This window comes from Heloderma suspectum, chromosome 2, assembly GCF_057233095.1.
Source record: "Heloderma suspectum isolate Gila_16-S chromosome 2, 16-S_ref, whole genome shotgun sequence".
Taxonomy (NCBI): domain Eukaryota; kingdom Metazoa; phylum Chordata; class Lepidosauria; order Squamata; family Helodermatidae; genus Heloderma; species Heloderma suspectum.
Genome location: NC_139459.1, coordinates 278,831,082 through 278,857,322, shown reverse-complemented (window position 1 = coordinate 278,857,322; position 26,241 = coordinate 278,831,082). Strand labels below are relative to the sequence as shown.

At 48.9% G+C, this 26,241-nt stretch overlaps 3 protein-coding genes across 6 annotated transcripts in view; 2 read left to right on the top strand and 1 right to left on the bottom strand.

Annotated features, from left to right (window-relative positions):
- The first annotated feature begins 26 nt into the window (after positions 1-26).
- On the top strand, positions 27-11,414 carry AMT (aminomethyltransferase). Of its 2 annotated transcripts, none has more exons than XM_084839525.1 (9): positions 27-147; positions 2,109-2,276; positions 4,403-4,483; positions 6,229-6,360; positions 6,588-6,666; positions 7,865-8,010; positions 8,354-8,534; positions 9,196-9,351; positions 10,266-11,414. In XM_084839525.1, the coding sequence occupies exons 1-9, from the start codon at positions 40-42 to the stop codon at positions 10,442-10,444; spliced, it is 1,230 nt and encodes a 409-aa protein (XP_084695651.1). In that variant the 5' UTR covers positions 27-39; the 3' UTR covers positions 10,445-11,414. The 2 variants fall into 2 exon arrangements, with proteins under 2 accessions (XP_084695651.1, XP_084695650.1); XM_084839524.1 differs by having other exon boundaries at positions 2,106-2,276.
- On the bottom strand, positions 8,736-18,278 carry TCTA (T cell leukemia translocation altered). Its single transcript, XM_084839534.1, has 3 exons — positions 17,931-18,278; positions 13,139-13,193; positions 8,736-12,980 (listed from the first exon to the last, which is right to left on the bottom strand). Exons 1-3 carry the CDS (start codon positions 18,178-18,180, stop codon positions 12,938-12,940), a joined length of 348 nt encoding a protein of 115 aa, XP_084695660.1. The 5' UTR covers positions 18,181-18,278; the 3' UTR covers positions 8,736-12,937.
- Positions 18,279-19,685: 1,407 nt separating this feature from the next.
- UBA7 (ubiquitin like modifier activating enzyme 7) overlaps positions 19,686-26,241 on the top strand; it is a 68,452-nt gene continuing 61,896 nt past the window's right edge. For 2 of the 3 annotated variants that reach the window (XM_084839518.1, XM_084839514.1), the window contains exon 1: positions 19,724-19,833. The gene's annotated coding sequence lies outside the window, so the exon portion shown is untranslated. Of the gene's footprint in view, positions 19,834-26,241 lie in introns of all 3 variants that reach the window. The other variant, XM_084839515.1, reaches the window with a different exon arrangement.

The window sequence follows — 26,241 nt, the reverse complement described above, 5'->3', positions numbered from 1 at the left end:
TATCCGGCCCGCTCGCAGGGGCGCCCGGGGGCTGGGAAAATGCTGCGGGCAGGTGCTGGCGCTGCTGTGCGGCGTGCTGCGTCTCCGCGCTTGGGGTCCTCCTGCGGGGCTGTTGCATGCGGGCAGCGGGGCTGTTCCTCTGGGCAGGTGAGCTGGAGACCCCGAGGGGTGCAGGGCTGCGCCACGGGACAAACGGGCGAAATTTGCGCGGACTTCGAACTGTAGGAGAGCGGGACTGCGGGCTTCCTTCTGCCCCTCCTGGTATCCAGCAGACGAGGAAGCGACCGTCCCTTTGTGCTGGAGGGAAGGAGCCAGGTGGGGAATTTGGGCTGGGAAACGTTGGCGCAAGTCCGTACGTTAGAAAGCCTCCGTGACTACCGGGGTTCAGCCGTCGAACCTGTTTTTAAAAAGTACGTTTTCGGCCTTGGGAGATCCGAATTAATAAAAAGGGCGCTCCAGAGAATGTGCGGAATGCATTTCTTTCACACTAAGCAACCGCGCTCGGCTGTACGGTTTAGGGCTTAGGCATTTGGGGACATGGCTTGCCTTTTCCAGGCAGGCTTAATTCCTGGCATCTGCCTCTTCAGAAATTGAGCTCTGATCTTGGCCTGGTTTTGTGGGAGTTTCTTGGGAGTTGTGTCAAACATACCAAGGACACTGGGAACAAGCTAAATCAAGGAGTTAAATCTTCTAAGATGTGAGGTGGGAAAGCTGCAAATCCCCCCTCCCTTGACATAACTCCCCCTTTCCTTTTAGCTGAGTCGGGGGAGGCATAACAATGGCGTGGAGGGATGGGAGGGGGCTATAGTTTCTTTTCTAATCAATTATGTCTAGCCCATTGTGCCGAGTCTGTCACCTCCTTGAACAAAGTTCTTTTTGTGCCGAGTCTGTCACCTTCTTGAACAAAGTTCTTACCGGCTGGGACTCAAAAAGCCAACGAAGGAGGAAATCTTCCAGGTGCTGGCCCAAGCAGAGAGATGACTGCTTGAGTCTGCTGGCAGCCCGTAATAGCAGCTCCCCTACTGACCCCATCAGTCAATTACTGGGGGGATGACACACGCTTTATTTTCCATTGGTAAATGTTTGAATAAAGGGGGAGAATAGTACGGAAGAAACAGGGAAGTTATTCACCTCGTGCACTTTGACAGTTGCCAGAGGTTGGCATTGTTCGGTGGCTGCCAGTGCCCCAGCCTCGTGTGGCGTGGGGGAGTACTGGTGCCGACCTCTGAACTGCTCCTGCTTGGAAACTGTGGCCATGACTGCTGGCAGTGAAAAGTGGGCCCCTTGGGAGGGGTGGGCCCACGGCTAGCGGAATGATGAGGACTGGGTGCAAGAGGGAAGCCCACAAAAGGCCCCCTGCAACCTTGGGTGCTTAGACACCTGTGGGAGCACCACCCTGCATTGCCCACTCTTCCACCTGCCAGTCATTTCTCCCCAGCGACTGGTTTCGCCATAAGCATTGTTAGCCGCAGTCACTCTGTCTAACTACTTCAAACTGCAAAATACTAAAGCACCAATGTAGGATTTCTCTTGAAATAATTAGGCTTATCTCTTGGCCATGAGCATGCAGACAAGACCTTAAGCAGGTGGGAAAGGGACAGGGGAGACTTGCAGACCTGCAGATCCAAAGGGCACGCAGGTGTGTTTTCCTCTTGACATTGGACTTGTGGTAACGCACTAAGCAAACAAGGCTAGTGACAAAGGTTAGAGGCTGCTGAGAGGCAGGAGTTTCCCCTTGCTCCCACAGGAGGAGGTTGGACCTGGCTAGTGGCCGCTCCAAGTTTTGGAGGGCCCTTGGGGAAGACACCCACAAGGGGCTCCAACTTAAGGCTGAATTAAGAGGGCAGGCATATTCTCTCTGGGACAACTGAGGATGCTGCCGACGTAACAGCACCAGTCTCTCGCCTATGGGGGAAATCCAAAGCTGCACCAAGGGGTTCAATGGCCTTAGTGGAAACCAAGTAGTTGTGAATTGGGGCATGGCCAGAGCTAGGAATGGCTTCAGTGGGACTGACCAGGAGTGCTCTTTGCCCTCCTCAAGCCTGCTGGGCTTTGGATGACTTCCTGCAGCAATGGCCAGTCGGAACACTCCTTGTCTTCCTCAGCAGGAGAGCCTGAAGCAGACGCCCCTCTATGACTTCCACCGGCACCATGGCGGGAAGATGGTGGCCTTTGCAGGCTGGAGCCTCCCGGTGCAGTATACGCGCAGCCACCTGGAGTCCCACCTGCACACACGTCAGCACTGCTCACTCTTTGATGTGTCTCACATGCTGCAGGTAATGGCGGAGGGAGCTGAAGGTCACACAGAAGACCCAGCCTGACTCTTGGGGGTCACCTGCTCTTCAGCACATTTTGCGGGCACTCACTCATCCCCAGTGGTTGCCTTCAGACTTTGCTGCCTTTTACAAAACACTGAACTTTCTGGTCCAGTCTCATGGAGACAGGATGTTCTTGTGCCCCGAGAAACATAGCCCCCAAATGTAGCAGAAGGGTGTGTCAGGGGAGGATCCCTGCATTTCTGTCACCGTCAATGTGCCTTTTCTGTCACATTTAATGGGCATTCACATCTCAGAAAATGTGCCTGGGAGCTGAGGCCAATTGCGACTGCAGGGGAAATATTTACCACATAATTTTGTTAATGTTCCCCAGGAGTAATTTCTGAAATGCAGCCAATTCATATAGTCTTGTTTTGGGTCTTTTAGTTTTGTTTCTTATTTAGTTTTGTTTTGTACTGTGTGAGAAAGGATCCTGATTGGTCCTGAGCAAATGCTATAGGGAAATCCGAGGGACAGCTCAGTGAGAGAGGTCTGGGCTGAAAAGCACAGGGTGCAGGGGCTTTGGGGGTTCATGCAGAGTGAATGAAAAAATTAGGTCATATTTCCAATATGCATGGCCATGTCTTGGAAAGGAATGAGTGGGGAAGGATTTGGGGAAATGGTGATGGATGCCAATTGAACAGGAGCACTTAACACAAGTGTTTGTAGCAGAAGCTGACGAATCCTGTCCTTCTATGCAGAAACAGCCATCTATCAAGATGCTGTAGCACAGTTGCATTGTGTTGGCCATTTGTAACTATGTCTCTGCTTTGCATGAAAACTGTTGGAAGGATAAGAATTCCTCCCCTTAAGGCAGCGTTCCCCAACCTGGTGCCCTCCAGAAGTTTTGGACTACAACTCCCAGAATTCCTGACCATTGTCATGCTGGCTGGGGCTGGTGGGAGTTAAAGTCGAAAACATCTGGAGGGCACCAGGTTGGGGACGGCTGCCTTAAGGTATTTCCAGAGTGATAGCCATGTTAGTTTGCTGCAGCAAAAACAAACTGACTGTAAGGCAGCTTAAAGATGAACAAATTTATTCTTGAAGCTTTGGTGGACAAGTGCCACAATCCTCTTTGTTGTTTTTCCTCCATTTAAGGTATTGGGTTCATGCAAACAAGATATTGTATTGGGTTCATGCAAACAAGATATTGTATTGGGTTCATGCAACAAATATACAATTGCTGCTAATACTTTTCAGGTTGCTCAGATGTCTTAAGAGTATCGCTTGCATTGTGAGAGATCACATTTTTCCCAGCACTGGAATTTGCAGTATGAAATTCCCTGGTCAATTGATGAAAGACAGTTTACATTAATATTTGTTCTCATTGTGAATTAGTGTTCATTTTCTTCTTCTGATGGACCATCTTTGCCGATACCAGTCTGCCCAATCACTGAGGTCATCCTCAGAGACTCTCCTCCAGTTGCCCCCGCCTTCTGAATTAAGGGAGGTGATGACTGGGGCTGGAGCCTTCCTGGTCATGACACCCTGCCTTTGAAATGCTCTACCAGGGCGGCTTCCCTGCCCTGGTGCAGTGCTGACAGTTATCATTTCAATACCAGGCAAAGATATTTTTATTCTCCCAGGCCCTTTAGAACCTTTTTAGCAACTTTGGGAGATGTGTTTTATCCAGTAGAAGGCAGTGGCTCCGACATCAGTGGGGCAGTTTCAGTGCACACCTTGGATAGCTCCTTTAGAGTTCTGACTGAAATCTGGAGCGGATCTAATGCCCCACTGACATCAGAGCCACCAGCCTCCACTGGTTTATCTACTGTTTTACTGTAGTTTATTGTTTTGATTTTATGGTTGTGCTGTGTTTAGCAGCACGTATATGCAGCTGCTAAAAGCAGCTTTATATGCAGGCAGCGCATATGTGCAGAAGGTGCAGGATGGACAGACAGACAAATATCCTTTTTGACCTTACAGTCTGGCTGAGAGATGAGCCTAGTTTAGCTGAACCCTTCACTGGCAGTACTGGTCACATACAATCTAACTGCACTGAACTAAGTGGTTGTTTGGTGTCACATGGAACCAGCTGTCCTTGGTCCTACATGACCTGTGATGTGAGGCCCCTCTTCCTTTTACAGACAAAAGTGTTTGGCAGAGACCGGGTAAAGTTCATAGAAAGCCTTGTGGTTGGGGACATTGCAGAGCTGAAGCCTAATCAGGTACGTTGGAACCCCAGTGGATTATGCACAGGTGGAGTCTCCTGGACAGCATGCTGGGTTTGGGTTGGGGACACCCAGGGTCAGATCCATGCTCAGTTGGATGATCTTGCACAAATCACTGCTTGCTCAGCCTATCACCGTGTAAGGTGGTTTGGATGGAGGAGTTAAAGCTATACTGTAAACTTCCCTGAGCCTTTTAGATAAGGGCAGGCAAGAAACCAAAGTCAAAATAGTACACGGACACTTTGCTAGGGGTTTTCTATTATCAAAGTGTTCCTTGAGCACATTCATTCTTTGCATGATGCCCCTGCAAACTGTTATCTAGCACCATTAATACAGTATTCCCCTACAATGGATGGGGAGGTAGGAAGGGGTGGGGAAAGTCTTGCTTCCAGGGGGCAGCTGATTAAAAAGTAAAGACACAAGCATAGGATGGGGAAAAGTTGGCTTGGCAGCTGTACATGTGAAAAGGACTTAGGTGCTTAGTGGATCACAGAGTATGAACCAGAAGTGTGATGCGGCAGCTAAAAAAGCTAATGTAATCCTAGGCTGCATTCACACAAGCATAGTGTCCAGATCATGGGAAGTAGTAATCCTTCATATGTTCTCCCAAATGTGTTCTAAAACTGAGGGCTGGGATGCACACTGGCCCCACTCCTAACATCCCCATGTGTGCTGCCCCCTTAGATCCCTGACCTTGCTGTTTTGAGTGGTAAAAACTGCAGGGAGTTCTACTCCCATTTGCTTGAATGCAAGTAGAACTCTGCAAAACCAGGGACCCTGTTTGATCAGAGGATAAAAAGAGGATGGATAACACAGTGGTTGAATACGCAGCATCCCAAACCAAATGATAAAAGCCTCATAAAATGGCAGGGTATTCAATTACCCTTGCTATTCTTACCAGTTTTTTTAAAAAAATAAGAGCACCGGTGGTTTTCTTAAAATGGAGGCATGTACAAACACTGCAAACCACCCCCCACTAAAGCAAAAAACTATGTAGACATGGTGTGTGTGTGTGGGGGGGGGGGGCTGTGTTGCTTGTCACTAATGAGGTCACAGACAGTATCCAATAGGGGCCTGCAAGTTTTAGCACAAATACCCACCTTCACACAAGTTGGAATAGCCCTGAGTTTGATGTAGCAAAGGCTTCATGAAAATGTACACAGGTGTCAGAATTGGGCACATTGTGACTGCCCTGTCTGACTGAAGCTGGGCCCGCTGACATCCCTAAGCACAGCCCCTGCCATGGTGCACCCCTACAGCCTCCAGGGGGAGGGGTCTGTCTACGTCATTCCCCTCAGGAGGGCTGCCCCACAGCAGTGGGCTAGGGCAGGCGTATAAGTGTCCCTTGGCCTACTACTCTCCCCTGACTTCAAACTGTGTGGACTGCAAAGCTAAGCGCTGGACAGGGAAGCCTACCCCTAGTGGCAGAAGATGTCATTGCAGGCTTCAACCATGTGAACACATTTAAATGAATCAAAATGAATTAATGCATTTAAAAAAACAAAATAGCCCCATGGTGCACATCCCTAGGATCCATTTAGTATGCCTGCCACCTTTCAGGTGTCTAGGTTTCATTATCTTGGCACTATGGTGCTTATGAATGGACAGACACACATCCTCACATTATTCTAAATTACTGCATTTCAAGGCTGCCTGACAGCCAAAATCTGCCTTCTGTTGCTTGGTAGCTGCTCTCAGAAACTAGTAGTTGGGAGTTGGGCTGAGCTGAGCTTTGCTTTCAGGGCACTCTGTCTCTGTTCACAAACAAAAAAGGCGGCATCATAGATGACTTGATTGTGACCAGCACCTCTGAGGAGCACCTCTACGTGGTCTCTAATGCAGGCTGCATGGACAAGGATTTTGCCCTCATGCAGGTACGTGTCCCCCAACAGCCAATCCCACAGGGACTCGCACTATGAACAATGAGGCACCTGTGAAAACAGAGCAGAGTGGTATGTTGTTCCTTTCCTCTGAGGGACTCAGTCTTTCCCTCCAATGCAGCAGATGCCGGACCCTCTTAGGTGGGCCAGATGAGAGGAAGCAGCTGGGCCCCCCCACAGTGTGTGTCATGACCTTGCTGTTTTCTCGTTTGCTCTCGTAGAACAAGGAGAAGGAAATGAAGGCAGCTGGTTGTGATGTGGGTTTGGAGGTTTCCAACAATGCTTTGCTTGCTCTGCAAGGTAAGTATGGCAGAGGTTGCCCCGCCGCCACCAGGAACTTGGCAAGCGCTGTATGCCAGCCTTCCTCAACGTGGCACCCACCAGACTACCGCTCCCATCATCTTCAGCCAGTGTTGCCAATGGCCATGCTGGCTGGGGATGATGGGAAGTGTAGCGTAACACATCTGGAAGGCACCAGGTTGGAGAAGGCTGCCGATACCATGTACAGGCATTTGCCTTGGGAGAGGATGCACTGAACTGGTGGAGTGCCAATCGTTCTGATACAATAGCATCTCCCAACCCAATCCATTGCTTCTCTGTTTGTCTTCCTGGGACACATGAGAGTTGTTTCCATCACCCAACTGCCCTGAAGGAAAGGGCAGGGTTAGGCCAACTCAGGGGTAGGGAACCTGGCCCAATACAGTCTGCTGTTTTGCTTTGCTACGCTCACCTGGGTACAGCAAGACCAGCTTATCATTCAGTGATATGGTAGCAATTTGTCTTGGGCCTTTGAAGTTGACTTGCCCACTTTGTACTGTGCTTCTCTCCACACATAAGAGTCCTGCTGGATCAGGGAGTCCAACTAGCCCAGCATTGTTTTGACCAGCAGCCAGCTCAGTATTTCAAATCGGGGCGTGATGGCAATAGCCCTTCTTTGCCCAAGCATCTGCTATTCAGAGGAGTGTGACCACTGAACATGGTGGTCCCATTTAGCTTGTGTGGCTAACAGATGTTGATAGATCTATTCTCCATGAATTTGTCTGATCTTTTTTAGAAGCTGTCTGAACTAGAAAGATGTGGTCGTGAATTCTATACCCAGCTGCCCTGACGCCCAAGATGTGTCTAGGGTCAATCAGGGTCGGCAACCTGATGCCTTCTAGATATTTTGGACTGCAACTCCCATAATCCCCAGCCAGCATGGCCAGTGGTCAGGGGTTAAGGGTATAGTAGTTCATAACGTCTGTTGGGCACCAGGTTGCCTAGCCCTGAGCTAAATCCTGATGTTTTACAGGTGGCTGAACCACATCCTCCAGCTGCAATGCTTCATTCCCTCCTCTCATTTAACTGGGACTTATTGCAACACCTTGTGAGTGCCTGCACAGCTAACACTTATTGCAACACCTTGTGAGTGCCTGCACAGCTAACACCCCCTCAAGTTCAGTGCTGGACTTTCAGCTTCTGTTGTTCTGGTTCCTCCCTCCCTTCTTTCCTCTACCAGGTCCCGCCGTAGCCCGGGTGCTGCAGGCTGGGGTGTCAGACGATCTGGCTAAGCTGCCCTTCATGAGCAGTGCGGTGATGGGTGTGTTTGGAGTGCAAGGCTGCAGGGTGACCCGCTGTGGCTACACAGGCGAGGATGGAGTGGAGGTACCACATGGGCAGCTCCCAGTTCAGCTTGCCAAAAGGATAAGAAGGGAGGTTGTGGGGAAGCAGAACAGGCAGTAGCACTGACGTCCTAGGATGGTTTCCAGTTGTGGGGAGGTCCCCCGAGAAGCAGGTAAGCTATTTCATGCTGGGAGGACAGGCTGTTGGTCCAAAAGAAATCCTCGACTCAGGCTGGCTGGAGTGAGAAGAGGGCGTTGGCCCAGAGGTAACATTAGATTGATTTAAGAATGCAGGATTGGGCAAGGCAAGCGGGAGACTAAAACTGGGTGTGGGAAGAGGGTAGCAAGAATTAACCTGACCAGATTGCAATGCTCTTCCACACCAGATCTCTGTCCCTGCAAGCCGAGCAGTGGAGCTGGCTGAGCTGCTGCTTAGGGACCCTGCTGTGTGGCTGGCTGGACTTGCTGCCCGGGATAGTTTGCGCTTGGAGGCAGGGCTGTGCCTTTATGGGAATGACATTGATGAGAGCACAACCCCTGTGGAAGCCAGTCTGATATGGACTCTGGGTAGGTTTGTCCCCAGGGCCACCCAGATCTATTACTATGCCTCAGAGTAGCTTAGACATGGGACACAGAGGTTTTCCAGCATTCTGGCTTGTCTGGACAGCCTCCAGGGATAGAAGAGACTCTCCTCTTTAGACATTTCCCCTCTTTGTGTAGAGGGTGACAGACATGACAAAGGAGAGGTACAGCTGGAGCACTCCCTTTCATCGCATGTTTACCCTATTCAGGTACAGAATGCCTGAATAGGGCTAATATTTATTGGTAACAGAAGAGAAGCTGTAATATGGGATGAAAGACCACATAGCGCAGGGGCCAAATCTCACCATCTGGGTTTCCCCATAGGCCACGGCCCGTTCCTCCAACCACAGACTGTTTGGTGGTTTCCTCTCTCCCCGCCCCTTCTAAAAGGTTGAAATGCCTCTCTCAAGGCTTAAGTTACTAGAACTGAGAGTTTTAAGCTAAAAAATATGCTGGTATTTTTGGCCTCGTCCACTACTGGAATGCGGCGCCCAAGAGCACTCCAGAATGGAATTCAGCTCTCAAATTCTGCACCCCTAACATCACAAGTAGTTGCCTATGACCGGAAGATAATTTCAACCACAACTGGGGGGAGTTCCTGCTCTGTTGGCACTAGCATAATACTTTTATTCTGGTTACTTCCCAGGGAAACGCCGCCGTGCTGCCATGGATTTCCCCGGTGCATCCATTGTTCTTACCCAAATCAAAGAGAAGCCCAAAAGGAAGCGTGTGGGGCTGACGTCCACAGGGCCTCCCATCCGGCAACACATGCCCGTTCTCAGCCCAGAGGGCAAGGCCATTGGTAGGTGGGGTGGTGGTTCTAAAAGCTCCTTCCATCACTGTCTAGTACAGGGGAAGGCAAAGTGGTGCTCTCTGGACATTTTGGATTGTGACTCCCATAAGCCCCAGACAGCATGGCCCATGGTCAGGGATTATGGGAGTTGTACAACAGCTGGATGGCATCAGATTGCCTACCTCTGATGTAGTAGGAATCTCAGCAGGGGCCTGAAAGTATAGGATGACATTGTAACCCCCTCAAATCCTGATGTTATAGCTGACCCCATACTGCAGGTGTCCCATCCTCATAGCAGAGAACACTGGATGTTTTGTCTTGCTGTAGGCAAGGAATGCATATGCATGGCTCTGGAAAGCAACAGGCTTGTCCGTATTTATTTATTACCTCCTTGCACTAAGTCACTGGCCCAGTTCACACAACATGAGAGTGGTTAATAAGCCTGGTGGCTTGTTACCCACCCCTGTGCATGCCAGTCCTGTGCCAGCTCATTTCCCTGATTATCCTCACCAGGCATGGGTTGTCATGACATCTGAACCCAGCAAAGGTGGGTGACTGGGGTGATTAATAAACTACCCAGCAACCCTACAACAGAAGGTAATTAGGGAAATGAGGCAGCACGCATGGGGGTGGTTAACAAGCCATTGTATCGTGCAAACCCAGTCAATGTTTAGATATTGCTCCTATAGCTTCTGGACCACATTCTAACAGGTAGACCCAGTTGAACATTGCAGAAGGTAGCACTGTAGAGGGTACACTGCATATAGAAAACAGGAGCAGTCCCTGGCTGTGTATGCCCTCGCTAGCTTGTTCATGGTGTTGTCCTTAGGGGGAATGTTAAAATCTCCGGCACCTTGTAGAAATTCGGTAGAGGTTACGTGTTCCTTATTAACAAATAATCTACCTGTTCCTCCATGCACTAGGTGAGGTCACCAGTGGCTGCCCCTCTCCCTGCCTGCAGAAGAACATTGCCATGGGCTACGTGGAGAGTGAATACAGCAAACTGAACACAGCCCTCACAGTAGAGGTGAGGAAGAAGAGCTGTCCAGCTCTAGTGACCAAGATGCCCTTTGTACCCACCCATTACTACACAGTGAAGTAAGCCACTGCCAGTGCAGGCTTTCAGTTTTATATCCGCTCTCTAGTAAAAGGAAAGGGCCCCCGTGTTTCCGTTATGGCTCCGGCAGAATGACGAGTCCTGAAGACAAGCCAGCCCCAGAAAGAGGAAAGACATTTCAGACTGCTGGCAGAGAGGAGGCCTTAGCAACTAGAGAGACAGGCAACTGAGCAGACTTGAGGAATGATGCTCTGGTCCCCTATTCCTGTGGATTAGTACTAACAGCAGAAAGGTACCAGTAACTTGAGGTCTCCAGATCGCTTCTGCATCCCACTTTACATTTGTCCCAAATATTAAAAAGCCCTTAATTTCTTTCCTATCCTCCATTTCCTGTTCCTTTTCTTGCAGCAATCTGATATGTGCGTAGCTAGAAGTAGGAAGGAGACCCTCTACCATTACAACTGACAACCAGCCCTGCAGTCATAAAGAGCAAGTTTATTCCCTCCAGCAGAGCAAAGGGCTTCCCGTAATCTACATACGCTGAAATGTTGTAGTCTCAGCTAGTATATTTTACCAGGCTTCCTCCTCTTATGCAAAGGGGGTAGACATACTCCCTGCAGAAGAGGAGAATATGTCTTTGTTACTACCTCTGGGAAAGGGTAGACATGCTTATTAAAGTGAGCACAGCCACAGGTTTCAGCTCCGCTGACTCGTGTTTTATACTGATAGTTCCATATCAGCTAGCCCTTATGCTTCCAGTCACAGGAAGAACACTGGATGTAAAAGCTTTGGGGTACTGGTAGGTTTCACTTTGCCCCATTGTTCTGCTGGATAGCTTCTTGGCTCCTTGCACAAGCTGCTGCTTTCTAATCATGCACATGTACAGCAAAATGAACAAAAAGGTAGAAGACCTATTACTCAGCCATTTTCAAGAAGGGGCTTTACAGCCTGCTCTAGAAGCATTTGATAGTGGTTCTAGAATTTAGAACAGGTAATATCCTGACTAGTGCTTCAACTTGGGCAAAACTGCACTTTCCTTACCTCCAGCCAGGGTAGGATATTTGGAGCTGCAACACTTGAAGACACCATCATATAATGAAGGCACAAATTAAGTGAGAGCCTCTGTAAACTGTGCCAGTACAAACACAGAGCCAGATGACATTTTATGCTGGGGGAGGGGGACACAACTACCTCCATTTTCCACCCATGGAGCTAACAATAGTGGGGAGGGGGGCAGTGGTTTAGATTGGAGAAATGGGGGAGAGCTACATGCCCTGCCTCCAGTGCCAGTGCTCTGATCAAATTCAAAGCCTCCCCCTTGCTTTAAAGCAGGTGTGCACAACCTTTTTGGCCCCGAGAACCACATTGACATGAGGGCTGGGGGCCGTACCTGTGCATGTATACATAGACACATGTATGCAGGCAGACACAGTCACTGGGGTTGGCAGGGAAGCTGCTTCAGAGCAGGGAAGGCTTTAGCTTCCTCCGCTCCAAGCAACCCTGTTGGGCAATGCTGCTTACCCATCACCATTAGCAACATGAAACCAGCAATGCTTAAGGGCTGCACATGGCCCATGAGTAAGGCACCCTGCTTTAAAGGAGGAACAAAAAGGGCAGATTTATCTTTTGTACAATGTGTAGTGTGGCCCCAACTAATGCAGTACAGAATACAAGTACCGGTATACAACAACTACTGGAATAAGACCCAGACTTTCGGTTTTTTTCCATCATTCGTTATAATCCACACATTACGCACATCGAACCAGGGGACAGGAGGCAGCAGGTGGCAGAATAAGGGGCATGAGCTCAATGTCACATCAGTACCTCCGGTACTGCACAGTTGCAGAGAGAGCTTCACCGTACCCCTCCAGAGCATGAGCACCATGGATTATGGCTTGGAGGCAGAACTGTTTTATAAAACTAGCAAGTTCAAAGATAGTCATTGGCACAGACCGCGAAGTTGACTGCGGTAGGAAACCATGAATGGTCTGAATGAGTTGGACTAAGCCTCTGTAGTTTTCCAATAGCAGGATGGATGTTAGCAAAAGACGGTTTAAGCTAAACTGGAGAAATAATTTTTCCATCCGTCATGGGGGTGGGCTGGGCTGTCTGCTTCCCTTCTGAGGTGAGACTGGTTCAAGGCAAGGGGAATACAAGCACCACTGCAGAAAGAATGGGGTCCACACCAACAAGGTGTTGTGACACTGGAAAGAGGCAGGCTAAAAGCCAGTCTGCAAAAGGATTTGTGGCACAGCAAAAGCTGGGGGTGGGGGGTGGGAGAGAGACACGGCAGCTTCTTCCCCAGCCTGAGTAGCGCAATCCTGAGACTCAGTGCTTGGTAAGTGGATGGAGAGGAGCAGTCCTCCCATCACCAGCATTTGCCATCAGCCAGGCCACAAGATGGGAGAAAGGGCGACTGCGGCTGCAATTTCCTCAGTACTGAAAGAGCAAGGCCTCTGGGCAGCCGGGCGGCAGGCAGGCATCAGCATCCTCTATGCTCCTGGAGCAGCCTGGAGCCTGGTATGGTCACCTCTGTCATCACTCCCGATGAGTTTTCATAGTATCATTGCTTGAGCTCTCCCTGAGTTAAAAGTAAAATAAAGCAAACAGACCCAAAACTTTAGTAAATCAGGGGTGACAGGGAGAGCACAGCCTGGATTCCTCTGGCGTTGAATCTCCAAAGTGAGTATGGATTCCATCACCTGAAAGGGCTGAAAACCAAGAGATGAAACTACTCACCACATTGAGAAGTGGGAGGATCCATCTGGTGTCCCTCCATTCTGCCCCCCAGGACCTGAAAAGGAAGGAGGGGAGAATATCAGCCAGACTTAAAAGTTGGCACTTTTCAACTCCAAGAAGAACCTCTTGTGTTTCTCCTACGGGTTGCAAAATGTTCACTGAAGTGGCATCAGGGAAGATCAGAGTGGAATGTCCTGTACTCAGGGTCTCAGTATCACCATGTCTCCCCAGCTGGGGAAGGGCAGCTGCCCTTGGTTATCTCCCTGTGCACTGAATTATCTTATAAAAGGAGCATTAAAAAACCTATTCAGAGATCTGTTGACCAAGAAGGCCCAACTATTATCAACAAGTTTTGGCAGCAGATCAAAATTACCATCTTCTGAATGCACCTTTCTAAGATCCTAAGAACAGAAGAGCAGCCCTGCTGAATCTGACCATTTACCTCAGTATCTTGTTTCCTCCAGTGACCAACCAGATGCCTCTGAGGAGCAATCTTGAAGGAAATAGTCCCTGCTGTTGCCCCCACCCCACAAGCTACTGCTATTCAATAGAATACTGCATTTGAGCTCTGCATAACAAGGAACTACCATGTCTAATAATCATTGATACTTATCCTCCATGCATTTGTTCAACCTTCTAAAGGGATCTAAGCAAGTGGCCTTGACCACATCTTGTGGCAACAAATTCCATCAATGAATTGTGTTGCATGAAGTAGATCTTCTCTGCCCTGTATCTACTGCCAATCAATTTCATTTGGTAACCCCAATTTCTAGTGCTATGAGAGAGGGAAAGAGTTCAGTGAGGCTAACTCCCAGGAAGTGGATAGAAGAGAGCAGCCTCACACTTCTTAATCAGTACTAATATCAGCGCAGCTTTATAGGTTAAAGCTAGGCTCTTACACGCTTATCTGGGTGTTAAGTCCCATTAAATTCAGTTGAGTAGGTATGCATGAAATTGCACTGCATGTTTCCTTTGGAGGAGAGAACACTGGACACTTAAGATGTCTTTGCAATTTTTTATTTTCAGATGTACAGGCTAAGCAGTTATTATGGGTTGCAAAAGCAAGCACACAGGCAATATTCATTCCCCAACAGAATGGGGGCTTACTCTTACCAAAATGCAAAACAGTTTGTAATGTGATAAATTTCCTCTACTATTATTTCAACATTCCAGCAGCATTAACTGCCCAGGCAAAATTGGTTTCAAACCCTTACCCCTTGTGGGATATGGGTTCAACTCCCTATGTACATTTCAAAGTGGTTGATGGGGAAATCGGCCTTTGTCTTAAGCCAAGCATCTGGTGTCTCACATCAACCAAGCCGAGAAAGAGGGTCCTCTGTCCACTTTGAACAACCCGCAGTGTATGATTTAAACCTCTATGTAAATATTACAGCGTTCATTCAATTAAAGAAATCTTAGGGTGCGATCTTATGCACGTTTAGACAAAAAAAGGCCTACAACTCCCAGCATACCCAGCCAGAATGGTTGGCTGGGGCATGCTGGGAGTTGTAAGCCTTTTTCTGTCTAACCATGCATAGGATTGTGCCTTTAGTCAACTATCATACAAGTTTAATCTACTAATCAAACACCTTTGCACCTAAAAGATTTCCTAAGGAAGAATGCATACTTTTTTCTCTGTGTGTCACAGCAGACATTATATTAGAAGAGGCATTCCTTGTTCACTCACTTTTTTTGTAAGTACTTTTATTAGAAGAAATGTAAACGTTTTAAAAATAATTTCCCCTATTAATTAGGGGACCTCTTTTATTAAAACTTGATTAATCTCAATAAGGCTGCAATCCCACACTTACCTCTGAGTAAGGCCCATTCAACTCAATGGGACTTATTTCTAAGTAGACATGCATAGACCTGTGCTGTAAACCAACAAAACATTGCAGCCTCAGTAAATATGAGTTTCAGTATGTAGCACAAACAGCCCCTTTTGATTTTGATTCTACTGAAAACCCAGGGTAGCCTTCCCCAACCTGGGGCCAATGGCCATGCTGACTGGGAATGATGGGAGTTACAGTTCAACACAGATGGAGGGCGAGCTGGGAATAGGCTAGAGTGCTGCTGTGTGTGGGAATGACATTTTAAGGAAGTGTTCAGGGCTTCTTTCACATGATGCAGGCTGCAACTGTGGAATCAGATGGTATATGGCAATTCATAAGACACACAACAGTATTTCTAGAGATTTAAGAAGAGCTCCTATATGGTCAGGTAACACAACAAGACTTTAAAAAAAATCACCCCTACCCTGGTTAAGTGGGGGGGAAAGTAGCAGAAGCTGGAAAATAATATCACCAATGATAGGAATTACATGACAAATTAGAACTTAAGATGTGAAAGGAGGTTTTTGAAGCCCAAGTACTTAACGAAGGTTGGTTCCCCTTCCGTTTACTGCTCAGCACTGTAGCAGAATGTCCTGTAGGTGGGAATAATTATGGACTATATATCCTTAGATCCTAAAATAGGACTTGCATTTAGGGACCTCATCTGCCCTCTGGGGACTTATTTATTTATTATTTACTTACAATATTTATAAACTGCTCCACATCAGAAGGAGCATGAACAACAAAAGTAAAAGCATAAAACACCAGGTTAAAACAGTTAAAACATTTTTTTAAAAGACAAATTTCAATAAGGTTGAGTTTAATAAACTGCAGCTGGTCATGCAAGGAAGGCCTCTGGAAATAACAATGTCTTCAGAAGGCACCAGAAGGAACACAATGTTGGCGCCTGCCTACCCTCAAAGGCAGGAAATTCCACAGGAAGGGGGCCACCACACTGAAGGCTTTTTTTCTTGCTGGACTCCAGCTGGGCCATGGGTACATGTGGAACCTCCAGGGACATGCCCTCTGATGACCTCAGTGACTGGGCAGGTTGGTAAGGGAGAAGGCGCTCTCTCAGGTATTCTGGTCCCAAGTTGTTTAGGGCTTCGTACACTAGTACTAATACCTTAAACCTGGCCCAGTAGTGAATAGGCAGCCAGTGCAGTTCCCTCAGCAAAGGAGTTGCATGCTAAAAAGGGGCAGCTCCCAACAACAGCCAAGCTGCTAAATTCTGCACTAGCTCCAGCTTCCAGACCAGCCTTATGGGCAGCTCCACATAGACCACATTGCAGTAATCCAATCTTGAGGTTACTAATGCCTGTACCACAGTGGTCAAGCTATCCCTGTCCAGGATTACAGGCATGGCTGGTGTGTGGGGTGTGTGCACGTGCATGCCATCTTGTCCTCTAGCTCTGGCAGCAGAATGTTATGGGCCAGCCATGCCCAGAAGCTGACCAGACTGGGAACTGAATCTTATTTCAACACCAGTGATGGGACAGTATCCTCCACCTCACTTGAAGGCAGCAGGCTAGCTACAGGGTGCAGGGCAGGCTGTATGGAACACACAGTCCTGATTTACAGGGAAGCAACTTCACAGAAGAAGCAGAAGGTGAGGAGAATGTATTTTGTTCTTCCACCAATAATCTCAAAACCCAGATTAAGGGAGCATCAGGTGTCCAGGAAAGTCAGTACCTGCGGATGCTAGGGATTGCAAGTTCTTAACACAACATGGTTCTGGTGACAACTGCTGATGCAACAGTATAGAAAATATTTCCAGTCCTTAGGAACTAGCAACAAATGTTGAGAAATCCAATGGCCACAAAAGCTCACACTCTGCCGTTTCAGCATCTTTAGGCATCATCCTGACATATGGCTGAATAAATCTCTCCAATTCCTAGGTGCCAGCATCAAATTTCCAACGATTCAGGCAACTAGATATCCAGAGAATGTGAATTTCAGCCACTACAGGCTTACCTCTTGACATCCTGCTGCAATGGCAGGAGATCTTGCCATTCACTCCTCTACAAACACTGTTATGAAAGATGTAGGAGTTCTAAAACATGTGAAATGTGGTAATTATTGGCACTGCTCATACACACAGCAATATCAGTCATGTGTTACAAGAGGAAAGGGAGTCTTTTTGGAGCTGTAATTGCAAACTAACAGAGCCCCTGAAGTCAGGTGAGAAAAACCCAGATGAACAATGCTGACCCTGTTGCAGAAGCTGAGTGCCCTGTTCCTCCCTGCTGATGGAAAGATTCCTTGTTATCAGAAGGGCTTGATCTTAAGCAGTTTAGGATCTAGATGGTACCTAACTACTGGGCAAGTCCAGGCACAATGGACTGAGAAAGACCGGAGAATAGATGGAATGGAAAGAGAGGAATAATGCCATGTCCTCCTGGCAGTGCAATCCAGTGTGACTGGACAGAGCCACTAAACAGGACCAACAGAGTCTAGTAACAGAATTGAGCAGCAGCTAGTTTTAGGAAGAGGGGGACCCCCCACCCCCAAGCCAGGTCTGGCCCCATGTGGAGTGTTACTTCAGTGGCAAGCGAGGTGTTTGGCGGTTGCTGCAGCAACAAGACTTGGTGCCCACTTTAGCGGACGGGAAGACCACCATGCCCTGCCACAGCCATGCACATTCCACCCATGCACCTCTCTTGCTGGCAGGCTGGCCACGGGCACGCCTCAAGAGGCCAGATGTGGCTGGGGGGCCCAGACGCTGATCCCTGGCGGGGTCTGAGTCCTGGCAGACATAACAGGCCGGCGGGCGCTGAGGGCAGGAGACCCGCCTGTGTAAGGCCAGGGGAGGGGGGAGTGAAGTAGCGCAGAGGCCGCTGCTCCGGGCGAGGGGCGTGCAGAGGCAGCCTCCTGGGGAGAGGGTCGGGCGGAGCGGGTCTCGCGGGTCCAAGGCGGCGGCGGCAGAAGCAACAGAGCGTCGGACAGGGGAGGAGTCCTACCTTGCCGGTAGTAGAGGCCGGTGACAGTGTCCCCGTAGACGCGCCAGGCCACCTGGATGCCGAGCAAGCTGACCAGCAGCCAGAGCAGCAGCAGCTGGAAGAGGGCGGCCCGCAAGTCCTGGGCCTCCCAGTCCGACATGAACTCCTGCCCGAGCCAGGTGAGAGCCCGCAGCACTCGCGTAGGGGCCTCCCACTCCCCAGACCCAGCCGCCGCCGCGGCTACAGCTTCCTCCGCCGCCGCCGCCGCCATCCGCCCTCCCTCGCTGGCGCCCGCGCAACGGCAAGGGCGCCTGCGAAGGAGAAGCGCTGCGCCACTAGCCTCGAGAAAGCTGCCGCCCGAGCCGCACTGCGCAGGCGCCCAAGGGGCGTTGCAGGCCCCGCCCCCGCCGGCGGTTTCGCGACAGGGCCAAGGCGTGTTTCTGTCCTGTCGCGAAGCCCCGCCGGGCGCCTCGGCGCGTTCTCTCTGGGTCGCGTGTTTAGGAGCGCGCCTAGCCGAGCTGTCCCGTAAGGAAGCCCCACCGAGCTCACACAGACGCCCCGTGAAATGTGCGCAGGAGGCCCGGCTTGCACAACCTTCCCGAGCCTTCTTTGCTCTCGTTTACTGACGACATTCGGATGTCATCATGTTGACTTAGGAAGGAGGGAAGCTGCCCCGTGTTTGTAGGATTTTTTTTGTCTGCAAGAGTTTTTTTTCCCTTCAAACGTCCAGCATGGGGAAGAGTCCCGTGTAACTCTTGAGAGCTTGTTCTACATCTGAAGGCGCAATCCTATGCCTGTTCAGACAGAAAACAGTCCTACAACTCCCGGCATTCCCACCTATCATGGCTGGCTGGGGAATGCCGGGAGTTGTAGGACTGTTTTCTGTCTGAACAGGCATAAGATTGTGCCCTAAGCAGACTTACTCGTAAGAAGTCTCACACGCCACGAACCGCCGTTTTGAAACCATTTTAAAAAGCGGATTTAATTAACACAGTCATCGCCGTGACTGCTTCTGACCACGCGTCCGCATACTTTACTCTTTCAAGATATGAGAAACGACTAAACCCGCCCTTCGCCCGCTCGTATTTTAATTCAGATAAAAGAATCTGCTAACGGGCGCTCCGACCCCACCGCAGCAAGGCTTGTTGTTCAGTCGTTCAGTCGTGTCCGACTCTTCGTGACCCCATGGACCATAGCACGCCAGGCCCTCCTGTCCTGCGCTCTCTCCCGGAGCGTGCTCAAGTCCATATTCATTGCATCGGTGATGCTGTCTAGCCATCTCATCCTCTGCCGTCCCCTTCTCCTTTTGCCTTCAGTCTTCCTCAGCATCAGGGTCTTTTCCAGGGAGTTTTCTCTTCGCATTAGGTGGCCAAAATATCGGAGCTTCAGCTTCATTATCTGTCCTTCCAGTGAGCACTCAGGGTTGATTTCCTTTAGGATGGACTGATTCGACCTCCTTGCAGTCCAGGGGACTCGTAAGAGTCTTCTCCGGCACCACAGTTCGAAAGCATCGATTCTTCGGCACTCAGCAAGGCTACCGCCTCCTATAATAGCGCTGCTGCTGCTGCTTCTGTTTCTAGGAGCTGGTTTTGGCTCTCCCGCGGCACCGCTCGATCCCCCGAGGGCGGCTACTGCTGCCACTAACTCGCCACGGAAGTCCGGCGGCCGGGCGCAAAACGCGAACGCGTGTAACGCCTTCCGCTCCCAAAGCCTGTGCTCCTCGCGCAGAGCCGCCGCGAACGAGTCGAGCCGCCGCCGGCCGGTCCCGCCCCCGATTCCCGGAAAGCCGTTGTTTTTCGCTTTCACTTTCGTTCAGCCCCTGTAGGACGGAGGACTTCCAGGCTTTGATGGGCTGGAGGAGGCGCTCCTCGGCAGCAGCGCAGCCTTAACCCGTGACGTGGTGCAGTGGGAGCCCTACGTTCAGGTAAGGGCTTTAATGCCCCCTAAGCAATAGCATTGCAACGCACGTATTTGCCTTCGCGTTCCTGCAGCGGGCGTTGCGCTGCTGCGGGCCCTCCTGCGGCCAGTTGTGTTTCACAATTCTGTGGAACCCAGAAAGCAGCATAGTGCAGGATGTTGCTCCTGCTTCGCTGGGCTTGATGCTGGCATTTCCTAACTAGGGCAGCCGTCCCCAACCCGGTGCTCTCCAGATGGGTTGTACTACAACTCCCATAACCCCTGGCCATTAGCTTGCTGATGGGAGTTGTAGTCGAAAACAACTGTTGGACTTTTGGTGGGGCACCCCCTTGTTGTGCAGTCCAGGCTGGGCTAAACTAAAATTTATGTATTTATAGACAATATTTATATGCTGCTCCACATCAAAAGATTTCAAAGTGGTGAACAGCAAAGATAAAAGAATAAAACACCATGTTAAAGCAATTAAAACGTTTTCAAAGAAACAAATTCCGAACTTAATAAACTGGTCACTCAAGGAAGGCCTCTCGAAATAACGACGTCTTCAGGAGGCACTGGAACACAACGTTGGTGCCTGCCTGACCTCCACAGGCAGGGAGTTCCACTGGAAGGGGGCCACCACACTGAAGGCTCTTTTCCTGGTGGACTCCAGCCGGGTCATAGGTCCATGTGGAACCACCAGGAACATGCTGTCTGATAACCTCAGTGTAGGGATGGGCAGATTCCCTACCTGCTGCTCCAGGCGGGAATCCGCCCACAGGGGGAGGCAATCCGTCTAGCCTACCGTGGGAAAAACCACAGACGCAAATGGCATAGTGGATGCCATTTGCGGCCATAAAGCCCTTAGTTTAAGCTAAATGCAGCCATTTACGGCTGCATTTAGGTTAATCTAAGAGCTTTATGGCCACAAATGGCGTAGCGGACGCCATTTGCGTCTGGAGTCAGCCCTTAACCTAGCAATAGGGCACAGCAATGGCTCCATGGCATCGCCACAGGGAGGATCCGGCTCCAGAGGATTCCAGAGGGAGGTGGAGGTGAGTGGTGCCATTCCACTGCAGACTCCGGAGGCCAGATTCCTTTGAATCTGGCCACATTGGGGTCCGTGGTGGATTTCTCCGCCATCCCTACCTCGGTGACCGGGCAGGTTGGTAAGGGAGAAGGCGCTCTCTCTGGTATCCTGGTCCCAAGTTATTCAGGGCTTTGTACACTAGTTTTTGTTGTTCAGTCGTGTCCGACTCTTCGTGACCCCATGGACCATAGCACGCCAGGCCTTCCTGTCCTGCGCTCTCTCCCGGAGCGTGCTCAAGTTCATATTCATTGCATCCGTGATGCTATCTAGCCATCTCATCCTCTGCCGTCCCCTTCTCCTTTTGCCTTCAGTCTTTCCCAGCATCAGGGTCTTTTCCAGGGAGTTTTCTCTTCGCATTAGGTGGCCAAAATATTGGAGCTTCAGCTTCATTATCTGTCCTTCCAATGAGCAGTCAGGGTTGATTTCCTTTAGGATGGACTGATTTGACCTCCTTGCAGTCCAGGGGACTCGTAAGAGTCTTCTCCAGCACCACAGTTCGAAAGCATCAATTCTTCGGCGCTCAGCCTTCCTTATAGTCCAGCTCTCACAGCCATACATTACTACTGGGAAAACCATAGCTTTGATTAGACGGACCTTTGTCGGCAAGGTGATGTCTCTGCTTCTTACTATGCTGTCTAGGTTGGCCATAGCTTTCCTCCCCAGGAGCAAGCGTCTTTTAATTTCATGGCTACAGTCACCGTCTGCGGTGATCTTGGAGCCCAAGAAAGTAAAATCTGTCACTGCTGCCATTTCTTCCCCTTCTATATGCCAGGAAGTGATGGGGCCAGATGCCATGATCTTCGTTTTTTTAATGTTGAGTTTCAAACCAGCTTTTGCACTCTCCTCTTTCACCCTCAACAAGAGGCTCTTTAGATCCTCTTCGCTTTCTGCCATTAGGGTGGTATTGTCTGCATATCGGAGGTTGTTGATAATTCTCCCAGCAATCTTAATTCCGACCTCTGATTCATCCAACCCAGCATTTCTCATGATGTACTCTGCATATAAGTTAAATAAGCAGGGTGACAATATGCAGCCTTGTCGTACTCCTTTCCCAATTTGGAACCAATCGGTTGTTCCATGTCTGGTTCTTACTGTTGCTTCTTGACCCTCGTACAGGTTTCTCAGGAGACAGGCAAGGTGGTCTGGTACTCCCATCACTTTAAGAATTTGCCACAGTTTGTTGTGATCCACACAATCAAAGGCTTTAGCGTAGTCAATGAAGCAGAAATAGACGTTTTTCTGGAATTCTCTTGCTTTCTCCATGATGCAGCGAATGTTGGTGATTTGATCTCTAGTTCCTCTGCCTCTTCTAAACCCAGCTTGTACTTCCGGTAGTTCTCGGTTCGCATACTGCTGAAGCCTAGCTTGTAGGATTTTGAGCATCACCTTGCTGGCATGTGAAATGAGCGCAATTGTGCGGTAGTTTGAACACTCTTTGGCGTTGCCCTTCTTTGGAATTGGAATGTAAACTGACCTTTTCCAGTCTTGTGGCCACTGTTGAGTGTTCCAGATTTGTTGACATATTGAATGCAGCACTTTAACAACATCATCTTTTAGGATTTTAAATAGCTCGGCTGGAATACTGTCATCTCCGCTAGCTTTGTTGTTACTAATGCTTCCTAAGGCCCACTTGACTTCACTCTCGAGGATGTCCGGCTCAAGTTCAGTGACCGCACTATCATGGCTATCAGGGACATTCAGATCTTTCCTGTATAGTTCTTCTGTGTATTCTTGCCACCTCTTCTTAATCTCATCTGCTTCTGTGAGGTCCCTGCCTTCTTTGTCCTTTATCATGCCCGTCTTTGCACAAAACGTTCCCTTGAGATCTCCAATTTTCTTGAAGAGATCTCTAGTCTTTCCCATTCTGTTGTTTTCCTCGATTTCTTTGCATTGTTCATTTAAGAAGGCCTTCTTGTCTCTCCTTGCTATTCTCTGGAACTCTGCGTTCAGTTGGGTATATCTTCCCCTTTCTCCCTTGCTTTTCGCTTCCCTTCTTTCCTCAGCTACTTGTAAAGCCTCCTCAGACAGCCACTTTGCTTTCTTGCATTTCTTTTTCTTTGGGATGGATTGAGTTGCTGCCTCCTGAACAATGTTACGGACCTCCGTCCATAGTTCCTCAGGCACTCTGTCTATCAGGTCTAATCCCTGAAATCTATTCCTCACCTCCACTGTATATTCATCAGGGATATGATTTAGGTCATACCTGAACGGTTTAGTGGTTTTCCCGACGTTCTTCAATTTAAGACGAAATTTTGCAAGAAGCAGCTCATGATCTGAGCCACAGTCAGCTCCAGGTCTTGTTTTTACTGACTGTATGGAGCTTCTCCATCTTTGGCTGCAAAGGACATAATCAATCTGATTTCGATATTGACCATCTGGTGACGTCCATGTGTAGAGTCGCCTCTTGTGCTGTTGGAAAAGAGCGTTTGCTATGATCAGCATGTTCTCTTGGCAAAACTCTATTAGCTTTTGTCCTGCTTCATTTTGTACACCAAGGCCATGCCTGCCTGTTATCCCGGTGATTTCTTGATTTCCTACTTTAGCATTCCAATCCCCTATGATGAAGAGGACATCTTTTTTTGGTGTTAGTTCTAGAAGGTGTTGTAGGTCTTCATAGAACCGATCAACCTCAGCTTCTTCGGCCTCAGTGGTTGGGGCATAGACTTGAATTACTGTGATGTTGAATGGTTTGCCTTGGATTCGTACTGAGATCATTCTATCGTTTTTAAGATTGTACCCCAGTACTGCTTTTCCCACCCTTTTGTTGACTATGAGTGCTACTCCATTTCTTCTAAGGGATTCTTGCCCACAATAGTAGATATGATGGTCACCTGAATTAAATTTGCCCATGCCTGTCCATTTTAGTTCGCTGATTCCCAAGATATCGATGTTCAATCTTGCCATCTCATGTTTGACCACCTCCAGCTTACCTTGATTCATTGATCTGACATTCCAGGTTCCTAAACAATATTGTTCTTTACAGCATCGGATTTTCTTTTCACGACCAGACACATCCACAGCTGAGTGTCCTTTCGGGTTTGGCCCAGCCGCTTCACTCTTTCTGGCGCTACTTGGAAATACCCTCTGCTCTTCCCCAGTAGCATATTGGACACCTTCCAACCTGAGGGGCTCATCTTCCAGCGTCATCTCTTTTAGCCTTGTGATATGTTCCATGGGGTTTTCTTGGCAAGAATACTGGAGTGGGTTGCCATTTCCTTCTCTAGTGGACCACATTTTGTCAGAACTCTCTGCCATGACCTGTCCGTCTTGGGTGGCCCTGCACGGCATAGCTTATGGCTTCACTGAGTTACGCAAGCCCCTTCGCCATAACAAGGCAGTGATCCATGAAGGGGTTGTACACTAGTACTAATACCTTAAACCTGGCCCAGTAGCTGGCAGCTCCTGACAACAGCTGAGCTCCTGCATTCTGCACTAGCTCCAACCTTTGGACCAGCCTTAAGGACAGCCCCACATAGAGAGTGTTGCAGTAATCCAGTCTTGAGGTTACTAATACTTGGCCAAGCTGTCCCTGTCCAGGAGAGGCTGTAGGTGGCGAAGCAGCCAAAGCTGGTAAAATGTGGCTTGTAGGCTGCAATGCAGCAGACACGAGGGGACTCCAAACACCAAGGGTTGTATCTAATGTTAGTCTAACTTACATTATTAAGGCCATTAAAATGAATGGGAATTAAGTTAGGCTAACACTGGAAAGAACTCCAGGTCTACATCTAAATTCAAGCTGCAGTCCTATGCACACTTACTTTGGGGTTATCCCTTTGAGTAAACATGGGGGAAAGGTGGCGTGATTGGCAGCGTATGTTTAGAGCTCTATCATAATTTGGAGGTTTTACTTGTTTTTGAACTAACAAGAACTTATTTTTTACCAGTTTGGGTTTTCTGTCTTTTATCACCGTCTTCGTCTGCTGACTGCACATTGCTTCGACGGAAGAGGTTGTTGTGCTTTGAGCTCCAAGACCTTCCTTCTAGCCAAATAGTTTTAACTTGGTTTTTATCTCGTTTTACTTGTTTTAAACAATGCCAGCTATGGCTCCTTTTATCTGCTCCTTTTTCCCCAGAGGACTCCAGTGGACTGCCTAGCCCAGAACATTGCTGGAGGGCGCAATCCTGTCGGGATAGAAGGCTGCCTCCAAACTTGGAGGCAACCGCCTATCCAATGCAGGGCAGGAGCAGCATGGAGCGGATCTTCTACGCGCTTCAGCTACCCTGCATTCGCAGCTAGACAGCCAATTTTGGCTGTCTAGCTGCGGGAAGTCGGAGCGGGGGTGGGGGCGGACACCGGACAACACATAGGAAGTGTTGGAGAGGCACTTCTGCCTGCCCCGGCCCACCCCCAGGAGCGCCCCATTCTTGCTGCTCTGCAGAGCACGGGGCCAATCCGCGCTGCCTACAAGGTTCTCAAGGAGTTCTCAAGGAACCGACCTCGGATTGCGGGCTCTGAGGTCGGTTCCCGGGAACCAACCCATCCTATGGCTGTCTAGCCACTGACTAGTGCCATAGGATTGCGCCCTTAATAGTTTTATCAGTTCAGCAAATTTCTACCTTTTCATCACTGTTCTGGATTAGATATAACAGGGTCATATCACCTAAAACAGAGTTAATGGCTACAGCAGCTGGTCAACCAAGAGATGGACTATGTCTCGGGAATGTAAGGTTGTGAGTACCTCTTTTATTTCTGCCATGTTGGAAACTAGCAAACTATTAAGGTCTGTCGTTATTATACTGGAAAACCTGGAATATGGCTCTTATCAGAAATGGATATAGAAACTTGGGAATACTGCCTTCTCTTGAGTTCATTCTTCAAAATGGACAGTGTAAGCAAACAAAAATTACACAGTTTTACACTCCTAGAGAGATTGAGAATTAAGATAAAGAGGTAGGAGAGGAAACCTCCTAGCAGCTGAACTCAATTTTAGATTGGTCATTGGGCATTAAAGGAGCCCTTCAGATTGTCAACATGGATGTATCTTCCGTTAACCTTGCATTATAGCTAGCTCTGGCAGAAAACTTGGACCCCCAAGGGTCCACACGCCCATCTGAGAATATTCAGTTAAAGGAGTTAAAGGAGTCAAAGGGGCTCCTTCCAGTCAAAGTGGAAAAAATAACTGAATATGAAACTATTAGCCTTTGGTTTCTCTCCTACTGCTATCTTAACCTTAGGTTACAGCAGAGCAAAAATTGGCATTTCTCAGCAAATTCAGGATATTGAACTTCAAAATCATTTAAATCTGGCAGCTTTATATCCTGCTTTTAGGCATAACAGAGGGGAATTTGCACCCACTAATTATCTGGCTAATTCGTATATTCAGAAAAGCATTGGTTAGGCAAGTTTAA

Coding starts and splice junctions, on each gene's coding strand:
- AMT (XM_084839524.1), top strand. CDS start 40: ATGCTGCGGGCAGGTGCTGGCGCTGCTGTGCGGCGTGCTGCGTCTCCG. Junction 2,277..4,402: donor ATGTGTCTCACATGCTGCAG/GTAATGGCGGAG, acceptor TTCCTTTTACAG/ACAAAAGTGTTTGGCAGAGA. Junction 4,484..6,228: donor CAGAGCTGAAGCCTAATCAG/GTACGTTGGAAC, acceptor CTTTGCTTTCAG/GGCACTCTGTCTCTGTTCAC.
- TCTA (XM_084839534.1), bottom strand. CDS start 18,180: ATGGCGGCGGCGGCGGCGGAGGAAGCTGTAGCCGCGGCGGCGGCTGGG. Junction 13,194..17,930: donor CGGCCTCTACTACCGGCAAG/GTAGGACTCCTC, acceptor CTTCCTTTTCAG/GTCCTGGGGGGCAGAATGGA. Junction 12,981..13,138: donor TCCTCCCACTTCTCAATGTG/GTGAGTAGTTTC, acceptor CTTTTAACTCAG/GGAGAGCTCAAGCAATGATA.